The sequence below is a fragment of the Pseudophryne corroboree genome, chromosome 2 (genome assembly GCF_028390025.1).
Source record: "Pseudophryne corroboree isolate aPseCor3 chromosome 2, aPseCor3.hap2, whole genome shotgun sequence".
Lineage (NCBI taxonomy): Eukaryota > Metazoa > Chordata > Amphibia > Anura > Myobatrachidae > Pseudophryne > Pseudophryne corroboree.
The window spans coordinates 581757873-581773058 of record NC_086445.1 but is presented as its reverse complement, the minus strand read 5'-3'; the positions used below and the strand labels follow the sequence as shown (position 1 = coordinate 581773058).

The 15186-nt window shown below is 44.8% G+C and overlaps 1 protein-coding gene and 1 long non-coding RNA gene across 3 annotated transcripts in view; one reads left to right on the top strand and one right to left on the bottom strand.

Moving 5' to 3' along the window:
• The window catches only part of SDC3 (syndecan 3), a 223332-nt gene that overhangs the window by 31506 nt on the left and 176640 nt on the right, over positions 1-15186 (bottom strand). Inside the window, exon 2 of one of the 2 annotated variants that reach the window (XM_063954495.1) lies at positions 8367-8556. The exons of the other annotated variant lie outside the window; for it this stretch is intronic. Within the exon in view, the coding sequence (XP_063810565.1) occupies positions 8367-8450 (84 nt within the window). The 5' untranslated portion in view covers positions 8451-8556. The remainder of the gene's footprint in view (positions 1-8366; positions 8557-15186) is intronic. 2 annotated transcript variants of the gene reach the window in all.
• The window catches only part of LOC135036960 (uncharacterized), a 251028-nt gene that overhangs the window by 63583 nt on the left and 172259 nt on the right, over positions 1-15186 (top strand). The gene's annotated exons all lie outside the window — the stretch shown is intronic.

Here is a 15186-nt window from a genome sequence, read left to right as displayed (position 1 = left end):
TATAGCAGTCATCTGTAGGCTATGCACTATTTATCTATCACCAGTGAGCTGCACTGTATAGCAGTCATCTGTAGGCTATGCACTATTTATCTATCACCAGTGAGCTGCAATGTACAGCAGTCATCTGTAGGCTATGCACTAGTTATCTATCACCAGTGAGCTGCACTGTATAGCAGTCATCAGTAGGCTATGCACTGTATATTAATCACCAGTGAGCTGCACTGTATAGCAGTCATCTGTAGGCTATGCACTATTTATCTATCACCAGTGAGCTGCACTGTATAGCAGTCATCTGTAGGTTATGCACTGTATAGCTTTCACCATTGAGCTGCAATGTACAGCAGTCATCTGTAGGCTATGCACTAGTTATCTATCACCAGTGAGCTGCACTGTATAGCAGTCATCTGTAGGCTATGCACTAGTTATCTATCACCAGTGAGCTGCACTGTATAGCAGTCATCAGTAGGCTATGCACTGTATATTAATCACCAGTGAGCTGCACTGTATAGCAGTCATCTGTAGGCTATGCACTATTTATCTATCACCAGTGAGCTGCACTGTATAGCAGTCATCTGTAGGCTATGCACTATTTATCTATCACCAGTGAGCTGCAATGTACAGCAGTCATCTGTAGGCTATGCACTAGTTATCTATCACCAGTGAGCTGCACTGTATAGCAGTCATCAGTAGGCTATGCACTGTATATTAATCACCAGTGAGCTGCACTGTATAGCAGTCATCTGTAGGCTATGCACTATTTATCTATCACCAGTGAGCTGCACTGTATAGCAGTCATCTGTAGGCTATGCACTATTTATCTATCACCAGTGAGCTGCAATGTACAGCAGTCATCTGTAGGCTATGCACTAGTTATCTATCACCAGTGAGCTGCACTGTATAGCAGTCATCTGTAGGCTATGCACTATTTATCTATCACCAGTGAGCTGCACTGTATAGCAGTCATCTGTAGGCTATGCACTAGTTATCTATCACCAGTGAGCTGCACTGTATAGCAGTCATCTGTAGGCTATGCACTAGTTATCTATCACCAGTGAGCTGCACTGTATAGCAGTCATCAGTAGGCTATGCACTGTATATCAATCACCAGTGAGCTGCACTGTATAGCAGTCATCTGTAGGCTATGCACTATTTATCTATCACCAGTGAGCTGCACTGTATAGCAGTCATCTGTAGGTTATGCACTGTATAGCTTTCACCATTGAGCTGCAATGTACAGCAGTCATCTGTAGGCTATGCACTAGTTATCTATCACCAGTGAGCTGCACTGTATAGCAGTCATCTGTAGGCTATGCACTAGTTATCTATCACCAGTGAGCTGCACTGTATAGCAGTCATCTGTAGGCTATGCACTATTTATCTATCACCAGTGAGCTGCACTGTATAGCAGTCATCTGTAGGCTATGCACTAGTTATCTATCACCAGTGAGCTGCACTGTATAGCAGTCATCTGTAGGCTATGCACTAGTTATCTATCACCAGTGAGCTGCACTGTACAGCAGTCATCTGTAGGCTATGCACTGTATATCAATCACCAGTGAGCTGCACTGTATAGCAGTCATCTGTAGGCTATGCACTATTTATCTATCACCAGTGAGCTGCACTGTATAGCAGTCATCTGTAGGTTATGCACTGTATAGCTTTCACCATTGAGCTGCAATGTACAGCAGTCATCTGTAGGCTATGCACTAGTTATCTATCACCAGTGAGCTGCACTGTATAGCAGTCATCAGTAGGCTATGCACTAGTTATCTATCACCAGTGAGCTGCACTGTATAGCAGTCATCTGTAGGCTATGCACTAGCTATCTATCACCAGTGAGCTGCACTGTATAGCAGTCATCAGTAGGCTATGCACTGTATATTAATCACCAGTGAGCTGCACTGTATAGCAGTCATCTGTAGGCTATGCACTATTTATCTATCACCAGTGAGCTGCAATGTACAGCAGTCATCTGTAGGCTATGCACTAGTTATCTATCACCAGTGAGCTGCACTGTACAGCAGTCATCAGTAGGCTATGCACTGTATATCAATCACCAGTGAGCTGCACTGTATAGCAGTCATCTGTAGGCTATGCACTATTTATCTATCACCAGTGAGCTGCACTGTATAGCAGTCATCTGTAGGTTATGCACTGTATAGCTTTCACCATTGAGCTGCAATGTACAGCAGTCATCTGTAGGCTATGCACTATTTATCTATCACCAGTGAGCTGCACTGTATAGCAGTCATCAGTAGGCTATGCACTAGTTATCTATCACCAGTGAGCTGCACTGTATAGCAGTCATCTGTAGGCTATGCACTAGCTATCTATCACCAGTGAGCTGCACTGTATAGCAGTCATCAGTAGGCTATGCACTGTATATTAATCACCAGTGAGCTGCACTGTATAGCAGTCATCTGTAGGCTATGCACTATTTATCTATCACCAGTGAGCTGCAATGTACAGCAGTCATCTGTAGGCTATGCACTAGTTATCTATCACCAGTGAGCTGCACTGTACAGCAGTCATCAGTAGGCTATGCACTGTATATCAATCACCAGTGAGCTGCACTGTATAGCAGTCATCTGTAGGCTATGCACTATTTATCTATCACCAGTGAGCTGCACTGTATAGCAGTCATCTGTAGGTTATGCACTGTATAGCTTTCACCAGTGAGCTGCACTGTATAGCAGTCATCAGTAGGTTATGCACTGTATATTAATCACCAGTGAGCTGCACTGTATAGCAGTCATCTGTAGGCTATGCACTATTTCTCTATCACCAGTGAGCTGCACTGTACAGCAGTCATCTGTAGGTTATGCACTATTTATCTATCACCAGTGAGCTGCACTGTACAGCAGTCATCAGTAGGGTCTGCACTGTATAGCGTTCACCAGCAATGCTGCACTGTACAGCAGTCATCAGTAGGGTCTGCACTGTAAAGAGGTAGCCAGTAGATAATATACCTAGTTGAATCTTCAAAGTATAGTTGCCACCAGAATGGCTATATTGCCCATTGGCTATTAGAATTGGTTTTGTATTGCATGATGGTCATTGGGATGGGCTCTACATGAAATATTGGTAAGTCTAAGCTACATTTAGTTTATAGCCTTTTCAATATACATTGTCATAAATTCCCCTAGCTATGTAAGACCACATGCACAATTGTTTTGACGGAATACATACTTCTAACCGGTGGCCGGGATCCCGGCTGTCATGATCCCGGCAACCAGTATGCCGTTAGCGGGGCGAGCGCTAGATCTATTCTCCCTCTATGGGTGTCGTGGATACCCATAGAGGGAGAAAAGCTTGTGGCGCCAGTATTCCGGCAGAGGTATTTCACCGTCTGTCTGGATTTCGGCATAGGCATTGTAGCTGCCGGGATCCCGAAAGGCGGTCTGGTGATTGCCTCCCGTTATGACCATGGCTATTGTATACATGAAGCCTCTCGGGCTGACACCTCTGCAATATGGTGATAGACTTGTCACACAGATGATGTTAAATGTCTCAAGCATCAGAATTAAGGAGTAGCAATACATTGGACAATTATTTTAAATATGTAAATGATCTTGTTTCCGTAACAATTGGCTAAGGGACAATACTTATCCTCTTTAATGCAAAACACATTTAAAAGTGATATGTGTAAGATATGCAGAGTGATCTTCCAGTTGCTGCCTCATGCATCAGAATAATCCAGAACAATGTCAGGAAGCATACAAAGGTGTGAATTTACAAAGTGTCAGTATTGCTGTCAACTGTAAACTAACTGTTGTACATCGCCGGCAGTTGACTGTCTAAAAATACAGAATTAACTAAGCGGGTGTGGTATAGAAGATCGACATTATTAGATAGACAGTCAATAGGTCGGCACCCTATGGTCGACAGGCATTAGGTCAACAGGGTCAAAAGATAAAAGATAGACAGTACAAAAGGTTGACATGGAGATGGTCAACAGAAAAAAGATCGACACAAGTTATTTGTCATTTTGTATGTTTCATCACTTGTGACCCCAATTGATGGTAACGTAGAACCTTGCAGGCTCACTTTGCTCGCCACGCTTCAGGCAATGTTACTATTCCCAATTGAACTCCACATGGATGGTAAACCAAAGAAAAGTTGGGAAAAAAAAGTCTAAAAAAACCCCCTTTTGTTGACCACTGTCATGTCGACATTTTGAACCTGGTGACAGCACTTTATTTATAATGAGCTTTAATTTTGATGATCCCAATTATACAACTCTGTTCACTGATTAACAGTGGATTAAGTGTCTTTTACAACTACAACTGCAAGAACAACAAAAATATTTACACCACATTCACAGGGTTGTATAAACCGGTGGTTCCCAAACTGTGTGCCGTGGCACCCTGGGGTGCCTCAGGACACTAGCAGGGGTGCCTTGGGTTGGTAATCCAGGACCAATTCAAACTATATTTGGTCAAAGTAATAGACAAAACCAATGCTTGTGGCTGCCAAATATAAATTATGAGGACAAACAGAAGCAAATATTGTCCCGCAAAACACTAAAGAAACTAAGCATGACACATAAACATAATTTACTTATTGTTTTCTAAAATTCTCAAACAAACTTTTGGCCTAGGGGTGCAGTGAAAAAATTCTGATACTCTAGGGCGCCATGATTAAAAAAAGTTTGGGAACCACTGGTATAAACTGTAACTCCTAGCTTTTTAAGAAAAAATCTTTCTTGAAATAGTATATATGTTGTATGTGTGTCCATGTCTAAGTAAGTCCATATATAAAAGTTAAGTTTTAGCAATTTTTTGTAAGAGTGCCTCAAAAAGGAGTTTTCTTTGTGCCTCAATTTTTCGACCTTTTGTACCTGTCTACTTTTTACCTGTTAACCTTCTCATCCTGTCGAACTAAAGCCTGTCAACCATATGGTGTTGACCTATTGATTATCTAATTTGACAATGTCTCTCCATAGTCCAAATACCTAACTAATGCTGCTTTCACATCGCAAAACCTGCTTTTGAAACGGTTCTTTAAACGGTTCTTAAAACGGGTCTGAGCAGTTAAACCCCCTTCACATCGCATGTTGTAACCAGTATTTTACCATTTCATTACCGTTTTGGTACCTTTCACACTGAACCCGTTTCACCCATACAAAACAGTGGTTGTCATTTTAAATGTTTATTTCCTGCTTCTGCCTGGTGACATCACACATGGAGACAGCCTATCACCTTCTGGGGCTTGCAAATACCGTTTCAGACCCTTTCACACTGCACAATGAAACGGGTCTGAAACGCGTAGGACCCTGCTTTTTTACCGTTTCAAAATACCGGTATTTTGAAAACGGTAAATTGAAGGTGACCCTTTCACATCGCAGCTCGAACCGTTTAGGAAGCCTGAAAAATTGGCAATTTACCGGGTTCAAGCTGCGGTGTGAAAGGGGTATAAGCAGTGGTTGTGACTGTCATTTTATTATAACTGCTGTCAAAGCCCATCGGTTTCTAAGCCTATATCATGCCACAAACCTGCCGTAAATCAGCCACAGTATCAGTAAGATCTGGCTTCTATGCTAAAAGTTTCAAATATCGCATAAATGTAATAACAAAAGAAAAAGAAAAAAAAAACAGCTTGGGGTGCTTCCCAAATGAATAAACAGCCATAGGTCTCTAAGCATCAGCTGGCAGTGAAAAATTGGTGGAAAAATGGCGGGCATAATGTCAACAAGAACTAGGCTCTTCAGCCCAGGGATGGAATCCCTAGGGAAGTGGGGCATCCTTCAAAAATGGGTTCCCCTTCTGTAAGGACAAGAAGCAACCCAGGGAACTACTCCATACCTCCCAGGGCTTCTATTTTTCTTTACAAGTAGCCTACTGGTCTCAGCACGCAGTGCTGTATTAAGGCTCTGTGGAGCCCAGGACACTTAAAACAAGAGGGCCCTAAGGTGTAAATGTATATATTTATACTGGCCTATTTTTGTAAATAATTCACAATACCTTCTTGTGGTAAAACAAACACAGTGGGCCTGATTCTGATCCATGACCATCTGTGCGTCTTTGTTGCAGTTGTACCTATGACTTTATGGTAATGCCACTACAAAGCCGTATCTTTGAATGTGCAAGTACACTTTGAGTGTGTTTAGATAATCAAATACCACTTGGTGCGTTTTCAGATGCAACCATCGGTTACAACATAAGAAAAGGCACCAGGCCTTTAGCAGGTGCAAATTTTCCATCTGAATTTGGCCACCTATGTCAACAATTTGCAACCATTGTCCGCTACACTCCCATAAGATGCAACATCTCCATTTGTGGGTAGAGGGTAGGTCAGGGGGTGCACATTTGCGTGTAAAGCTGTTCTGCCGAATTGTAGTGAATTGGGGGAACGGCCGCTTACAATTTTCCCTCCTCAGCCTCAGCTCAATGCTAATAGTCCAGGAAGATTTGTCACCTGTTGAGTACAGACAAGAATTTGAATATCTGGCTACCTGCCCTCATCCTTCGAAGTGCAGGTGTATCCTCTGTTATCACACATGATCAGCAGAAATGAACTTCTCTGCTGCATTGGTAACTGGTGCAGACATACAGTACCTGCAGTCAGTACCTGTTTTGTGGGGAACTGGTATACTGCAGATGCTGTGGCTAATTTTCCACCTAACCAGAGGGTTCACAACTGGAATTAAATTTGGTCCCCAAAAAGGAAGACCCAATTTTCAAATGCCCCTCATCATTATTAACCACTTCACCCTGACAGCATAATTATGTTATAAATACTATTCTGTGATACATAATTATGATGGTATTTAAAGTATAATTATCGCTGTAATGCAAATCAGGGCCCCTTGTCTGTAGGCCCAATCAGGGGCCACTGACACTAATTATTTGGGGACCCAGAGGAGGAACTTATGTTATTCAATTAATGGCTGGTTGATTCATGTTTAAAAACAGTTGTAAGTGCAATTGCCCTTTAGAGCCAACGTACAGGAAACAACTGAAAGGGTAAATACGAGGACTAACTCAGGTATGGAAGGTTTTGTAGAAAGGTCACAAGGCTCCGTAGTACTTCCTGCTGTTTGTATAATGAGTTCCAGACTCTTTCATGCTTTCCTGGGAACAAAAAAAAAAAAATCACACTGCCACCCTTCCCAATTGCAAACAGATGGGAGGCAGAAATCCAGATTCACATTTTATATCCCCCTTCATTTCTAATATATTTCAGCAACTCCCTCAGGCTAAAACTACATCCAGGCGTGCTGGCAGAGAAAGGGTTAGCGGATTAATTCTCACATGGCAAGATTGAAATCTAATCCCATCTAAAGCAGAGTATCCTATAGAAACAGAATAAAAATGAATGTAATGCTCCAGTACATCCAGCAGGGTGTCTGGAAGCTAGAAAGATCAGTCATTTAAAGGTGTAAGGACACGTGATTTTGAGAGCTTGCTGCTAAAAACGTGGTTACACAGAAACAAAGAACTTGATGGCAGATAAGAACCACTTGGTCCATCTAGTCTGCCCATGCACTGACACACACACTAGGGTTTTTGTCAGGAGTCAGTTAACCTACTAATATATTGGTGGATTGTGGGAAGAAACCGGATTACCCAGTGTACAAATTCACACAGTTAGGGCCGTGTGTGATTCAAACTCATGACGTCAGTGCTGTGATGCAGTAATGCTAACCATTACAGTCAGGCATGTCCAAACTGCGGCCCTCCAGCTGTTGTGAAACTACATATCCCAGTATGCCCTGACACAGTTTTGCTGTCAGAGAATGCTAAAGCTGTGTCAGGGCATGCTGGGATGTGTAGTTTCTCAACAGCTGGAGGGCCGCAGTTTGGACATGCCTGCATTACACCATCTGTATTGCCCATATACCATTCATGGTTGCACATCTCTGCTGAAATTACTGTACACCAAATTCTATAGTTTATTGGTATGGTAGGGCCCATTTTATTCTCTTTAAATGTCATTTAAAGAGGGTAATATAGTAAAAATGTGCAGTACTGCAAGGCATTGGAGCGTGAGCAGGCCATGTCGGGGGGCTAGCACAGTACTCTCAATCTTCTCCACCTCTATGAGCAGCACACATTGTCAGACTCCTCCCCTCAAGTAAGTTAAGCCATCCCCGCCAGGGGAGGACTGCGCTCAAACTGAAGTCACAGTGAGACGCACTCATGTATTTGCCAGCGCAAAAGTGTGTGGACTCATAGTACCCAGAACTGCCATTCCCCACATCACTGGGTGGACACACCGATTTTAGATTTCTCTTCTGCTCATTCACTTAGCATTTTGTTAATTGATAAAAATAAACTATTCACACTTTTATTTTGGCATTCTTACTTTGCAGCATTTTTTCCACACCTGCCTAAAACGTTTGCACAGTACTGTATATATTTTACCACTTTTATCATTTGCCGCCACTGCTGCCTTTTCTCCTGTGCTTCTACATATATTTCCTCTTTTCCTACTTTTCCCTTCTTCATCCCTCTTCACCAAACCTTTCTCCTTTCGTTTTGCTGCACTCAATGGAGTCCTGGTGGCAGCCGATCGGAAGCAACAAATGGAGATGCAAGTGAGTCATCTGTATAACTAAGAGTGACAGGTCAGCATTAACTTCTGATTTTTATTTTTCATTTATGTTGAACAACTGTAGCAACTAAATAAATCGTTTATTAGTTTGTTCCATAATAGCTCTTATTCATCAAGCTCAAAACTCCATTAGCATTAATGAGGTTTTGAGACATTGTTAGTCGAGGGTTTGCATGCAGAGTCATATTTATCAAAGGATGAAAAGCTCTAATATTTCGAATGGATGGCATGCTTATGCTAATTTCTCTAACGTCCTAAAGGATGCTGGGACTCCGTAAGGACCATGGGGAATAGACGGGCTCCGCAGGAGACATGGGCACTTTAAGAAAGACTTTAGACTCTGGGTGTGCACTGGCTCCTCCCTCTATGCCCCTCCTCCAGACCTCAGTTTGAGACTGTGCCCAGTGGCAGATGGGTGCACTGCAGGGAGCTCTCCTGAGTTTCCTGCTAAGAAAGTATATTTGTTAGGTTTTTTATTTTCAGGGAGCACTGCTGGCAACAGACTCCCTGCATCGAGGGACTGATGGGAGAGAAGCAGACCTACTTAAATGATAGGCTCTGCTTCTTAGACTACTGGACACCATTAGCTCCAGAGGGAGTCGGAACACAGGTTCGCCCTGGACGTTCGTCCCAGAGCTGCGCCGCCGTCCTCCTCACAGAGCCAGAAGAAAGAAGCCGGGTGAGTATGAGAAGAAAGAAGGCTTCAAAAGGCGGCAGAAGATTTCGTGAGCTTCACTGAGGTAACGCACAGCACGGCAGCTGTGCGCCATTGCTCCCATACACCTCACAAACTCTGGTCACTGTAAGGGTGCAGGGCGCAGGGGGGTAGCCCTGGGCAGCAATATAAACCTCTTATTTGGCAAAAGAGAGCATATATACAGCTGGACACTGTATATATGCATGAGCCCCCGCCAATTTTACACTTTTAGCGGGACTGAAGCACGCCACCGAGGAGGCGGGGCTTCTCCCTCAGCACTCACCAGCGCCATGTTTTTCTCCACAGCACCGCTGAGAGGAAGCTCCCCGGACTCTCCCCCGCTTATACCACGGTAGAAGAGAGGGTTTTAAAGAAGAGGGGGGGCACATAATTTGGCGCAGATAATAACAGCGCTACGGGGTAAACATTAAATTGCTGTGTTTTTCCTGGGTCATATTGCGCTGGGGTGTGTGCTGGCATACTCTCTCTCTGTCTCTCCAAAGGGCCTTGTGGGGGAACTGTCTTCAGAAGAGCATTCCCTGAGTGTGTGGTGTGTCGGTATGTGTGTGTCGACATGTCTGAGGTAAAAGGCTCTCCTATGGAGGAGATGGAGCAAATGTGTGTGTGTGGTGTCGCCGTCGACAACGCCGACGCCGGATTGAATATGTGAAATTAAGGGCTAAAATGAATTTTTACACAAAAGATTAGAGAACAGACAGGGAATCTACCCATGTCTGTCCCTATGTCACAGAGATTTTCAGAGTCTCACAACGCTCACTATCCAAAATCATAGACACTGATATCGACACAGAGTCTGACTCCTGTGTCGACTACGATAATGCAAAGTACAGCCAAACTGGCAGAAAAGTATTCAATATATGGTTATTGTAATAAAAGATGTTTTGCTTATCACTGATGACTCCTCTGTCCCTGACACGAGGGTACACATGTTTAAGGGGAAGAAAGCGGAGGTAAATTTCCCTCCTCTCATGAAGAAAAAGAGCGGGAATCTCCAGACAAGAAGCTGCAGCTTCCCAAAAAGAATTCTCAGGGAGTATCCTTTCCCTAATGGGGCCAGGATACGATGGGAATCTTCCCCTAGGGTGTACAAGGTATTGACACGTTTAACCAAAAAGGTAGCGCTGACTTTACAGCTATCCTCAGGAATCCTGCAGATAGCATGCAGTAAAAGTACTTTGAAGTCCATTTACAAACATTCTGGTACACTACTCAACCGGCGATTGTGTCGGCATGGGTTTATAGCGCTGTAGCAGCGTAGACAGATATCTTATCAGCGGAGATTGAAACCCTAGATAAGGATACCATGTTATTGTCCCTAGTATATATATATATATATATATATATATGTAAAAGATGTTGTCTTTATATATATATATATATATATATATATATATATATAGACATGCCCAAAGAGACGTTAGTCTACTGGGTTCTAGAGTCAACGCTATGTCGATTTCTGGTAGTCGTGCCCTGTGGCATATGCAATGGACAGGTGATGCCGACTAAAGGAGGCATATGGAGTTGTTGCCTTACAAGGGTGAGGAATTGTTCGGAGAGGGCCTCTCGGATCTCGTCTCCACGGCTACGGCAGGTAAATCAAATTTTTTGCCATATATTCCCTCACAATCTAAGAAAGCGCCTCATTATCAAATGCAGTACTTTCGTTCCAATAAAAACAAGAGAGCACGTGGTTCGTCCTTTCTTGCAAGAGGTAAGGGCAGAGGGAAAAAGCTGCACAACACAGCTAGTTCCCAGGAACAGAAGTCCTCCCCGGCCTCTGCTAAATCCACCGCATGACGCTGGGGCTCCCCTGAGGGAGTCAGCTCCTGTGGGGGCACGTCTTCGACTGTTCAGCCACGTCTGGGTCCACTCACAGGTGGATCCATGGGCAATAGAAATAGTTTCCCAGGGTTACAAGCTGGAATTCGAAGAAGTGCCTCCTCGCCGGTTTTTCAAATCGGCCCTACCGAAACAACCCCTGGAAAGGGAGATAGTGTTACATGTGATTCAAAAATTGTGTCTGCAACAAGTGGTGGTAGGGGTTCCCCTGCTTCAAAGAGGGCAGAGGTACTACTCAACTCTGTTTGTGGTTCCGAAACCGAACGGTTCGGTCAGACCATTTTAAATTTAAAACCCCTGAACCTTTACTTAAAACTGTTCAAGTTCAAGATGGAATCACTCAGGGCGGTCATCGCCAGCCTAGAAGGGGGAGATTTTTTTGATATCTCTGCACATAATGGATGCATACCTGCATGTCCCCATATATCCTCCTCATCAGGTGTACCTGAGATTTGCGGTACAGGATTGTCATAACGTTGCCGTTTGGGCTTTCCACGGCCCCGAGAATTTTCACTAAGGTAATGGTGGAAATGATGGTGCTCCTGTGCAAGCAGGGTGTCACAATTATCCCGTACTTGGACGATCTCCTCATAAAAGCGAGATCACGGGAGAAGTTGCTGAGCAGCGTATCACTTTCACTGAATGTGTTACAGCGACACGGCTGGATTCTCAATATTCCAAAGTCGCAGCTGAATCCTACAACTCGTCTGCCCTTCTTGGGCATGATTCTGGACACAGACCAGAAAAGGGTTTTTCTTCCGAAGGGAAAAGCGCAGGAACTCATGACTCTAGTCATGAACTTGTTGAAACCAAAACAAGTGTCAGTACATCATTGCACTCAAGTTCTGGGAAAGATGCTGGCAACATACAAAGCCATTCCATACGGCAAGGGCCTTCCAATGGGACCTATTGGACAAATGGTCTGGGTCGTATCTGCAATTGCGTCAGCGGATCACCCTGTCCCCCAGGGCCAGAGTATCTCTCCTGGGGTTCAGCATTCAGGACTGGATCCTGGTGACCACGGACGCGAGCCTCCGAGGTTGGGGAGCGGTCGCACGGGGAAGAAATTTCCAAGGACTTTGGTCAAGTCAAGAGACTTGTCTTCACATCAACATCCTGGAACTAAGGGCCATATACAACGCCCTACGTCAAGCGGAGATCTTACTTCGCTCTGCATTCGGGAGAGTGGGGACTTCATCAGGAAGTCTTTGCGCAGTTTGCAAGTCGGTGGGGACTACCCCAAATAGACATGATGGCATCCCGTCTCAACAAAAAGCTACAAAGGTATTGCGCCAGGTCAAGAGACCCTCAGGCGGTAGCGGTGGACGCCCTAGTGACACCGTGGGTGTTCCAGTCGGTATATGTGTTTCCTCCTCTTCCTCTCATACCCAAGGTGTTGAGGATAATAAGAAAAAGAGGAGTGAGAACAATTCTCATTGTTCCAGATTGGCCACGAAGGACCTGGTATCCGGATCTGCAAGAAATGCTCACAGAAGATCCGTGGCCTCTTCCTCTAAGGCAGGACTTGTTACAACAAGGTCCCTGTCTGTTCCAAGACTTACCGCGGCTGCGTTTGACGGCATGACGGTTGAACGCCAAATCCTAGCGGAAAAAGGTATTCCGGATGAGGTCATTCCTACGCTAATAAAGGCTAGGAAGGACGTGACATCTAAACATTATCACCGAATATGGAGAAAATATGTTTCTTGGTGTGAGGCCAGGAATGCTCCTATGGAAGAATTCCACCTGGGCCGTTTTCTTCACTTCCTACAAACTGGAGTGAATTTGGACCTAAAATTAGGCTCCATTAAAAGTTCAGATTTCGGCCTTATACATTTTCTTTCAAAAGGAATTGGCCTCATTACCTGAAGTACAGACTTTTGTGAAGGGAGTACTGCATATTCAGCCTCCTTTTGTACCTCCGGTGGCGCCTTGGGACCTTTACGTGGTGTTAAGTTTCCTTAATTCACATTGGTTTGAACCACTTAAGACAGTGGAGTTGAAATATCTCACCTGGAAGGTGGTCATGTTGTTAGTCTTGGCTTCGGCTAGGCGAGTTTCGGAATTGGCGGCTTTATCACATAAAAGCCCCATATCTGGTTTTCCATATGGATAGAGCGGAATTGCGGACCCGTCCTCAGTTCCTGCCTAAGGTGGTCTCATCCTTTCATATGAACCAACCTATTGTCGTGCCGGTGGCTACACGTGACTTGGAGGATTCAGAGTCCATTGATGTGGTCAGGGCTTTGAAAATTTACGTGGCCCGAACGGCTAGGATCAGTAAAACAGAAGCACTGGTCGTCCTGTATGCAGCCAACAAAGTTGGCGGCCCTGCTTCAAAGCAGACTATTGCTCGCTGGATCTGTAACACGATGCAGTAGGTGCATTCTACGGCAGGATTGCCGTTACAAAATCGGTTAAGGCCCCTTCCACTAGGAAAGTGGGCTCGTCTTGGGCGGCTGCCCGAGGGGTCTCGGCACTACAGCTGTGCCGAGCTGATACTTGGTCGGGTTCAAACACCTTTGCAAAATTCTATAAGTTTGATACCCTGGCTGAGGAGGACCTCCTGTTTGCTCAATCGGTGCTGCAGAGTCATCCGCACTCTCCCGCCCGTTTGGGAGCTTTGGTATAATCCCCATGGTCCTTACAGAGTCCCAGCATCCTCTAGGACGTTAGAGAAAATAAGATTTTACACTTACCGGTAAATCTATTTCTCGTAGTCCGTAGAGGATGCTGGGCGCCCGTCCCAAGTGCGGACTTCTTCTGCAAGACTTGTATATAGTTATTGCTTACATAAGGGTTATATTATAGTTCATCGGTTTGGACCGAGACTATGTTGTTTGTTCATACTGTTAACTGGGTAGTTTATCACAAGTTATACGGTGTGATTGGTGTGGCTGGTATGAATCTTGCCCTTGGATTAACAAAAATCCTTTCCTCGTACTGTCCATCTCCTCTGGGCACAGTTTCTCTAACTGAGGTCTGGAGGAGGGGCATAGAGGGAGGAGCCAGTGCACACCCAGAGTCTAAAGTCTTTCTTAAAGTGCCCATGTCTCCTGCGGAGCCCGTCTATTCCCCATGGTCCTTACGGAGTCCCAGCATCCTCTACGGACTACGAGAAATAGATTTACCGGTAAGTGTAAAATCTTATTTAAATCATATGATGGCTTTAGTTGCAAGGCATATGTTTCTTTATATATTACATTTCTGCACTAGCCATATCCACCTAGGACTGACACTCTAGTGGTTGCCCAAGCCTCTCTCGTGGCTTGCCACACACCCACTGATGGCTAGCCAAGCCCCCTCTTTAGGGATGTCAGAAAATGTCTTGCAGAGTACCTCTTGGTGTATTATGAGATGCTGAGATAAATCCTTTCACTGGTGGAAATACAAAAATACAGATTTCTCTGGTAGATCTCTCGTCACAGGTATGATAAACTTGTTTAATGCATACCTGGAAGGGGAAGCAGTCAGGATATTGTCTGTCGGGAACCCGGCAGTCAGAATACCAACGCCGGGATACAAACACTAGTCTGAATGTCGACACCGGCATTCAGAAAGGGGGCAACATCCCTGCGCCAGAATCCTAAAAACCAGGATCCCGTACGAGGAGGCAGCGCAACTCTGCAGAGTTAAGCCACGCGGGATGGGGGTAGGGGGATGGGGGTAGGTTTAGGCTGCATCCCGGAGGGTAAGGCTGCATCCCGAGGGGTTAGGCTGCGGGTAGGGGGGGTTAGGGTTAGGCTATGGGGTGGGAGGGTTAGGTTTAGGCAGTGGGGATGGGGGGTTAGGTTAGGGCACCTCCGAGGGGAGGTTAGGGTTAGGTACAAAGGGGGGTGCTTACGGTAAGGCTGCAGGTAGGGAGGGTTAGGGTTAGAGGATGGGGAAAGGGTAGAACACCCTTTACTCACCCCTGTCGGTATTTTAAATTCCGGGATCCCGGCATCGGTAATTTGCACACCGGGATCTCATACTGATCCCCCTGGAAGGATGGTTACTGTACAATCATGTGCTTCACTTTAGTTTTGTTTGTAACTTTACAATGTGATACAGTGCAAATTACTATGAAGGGG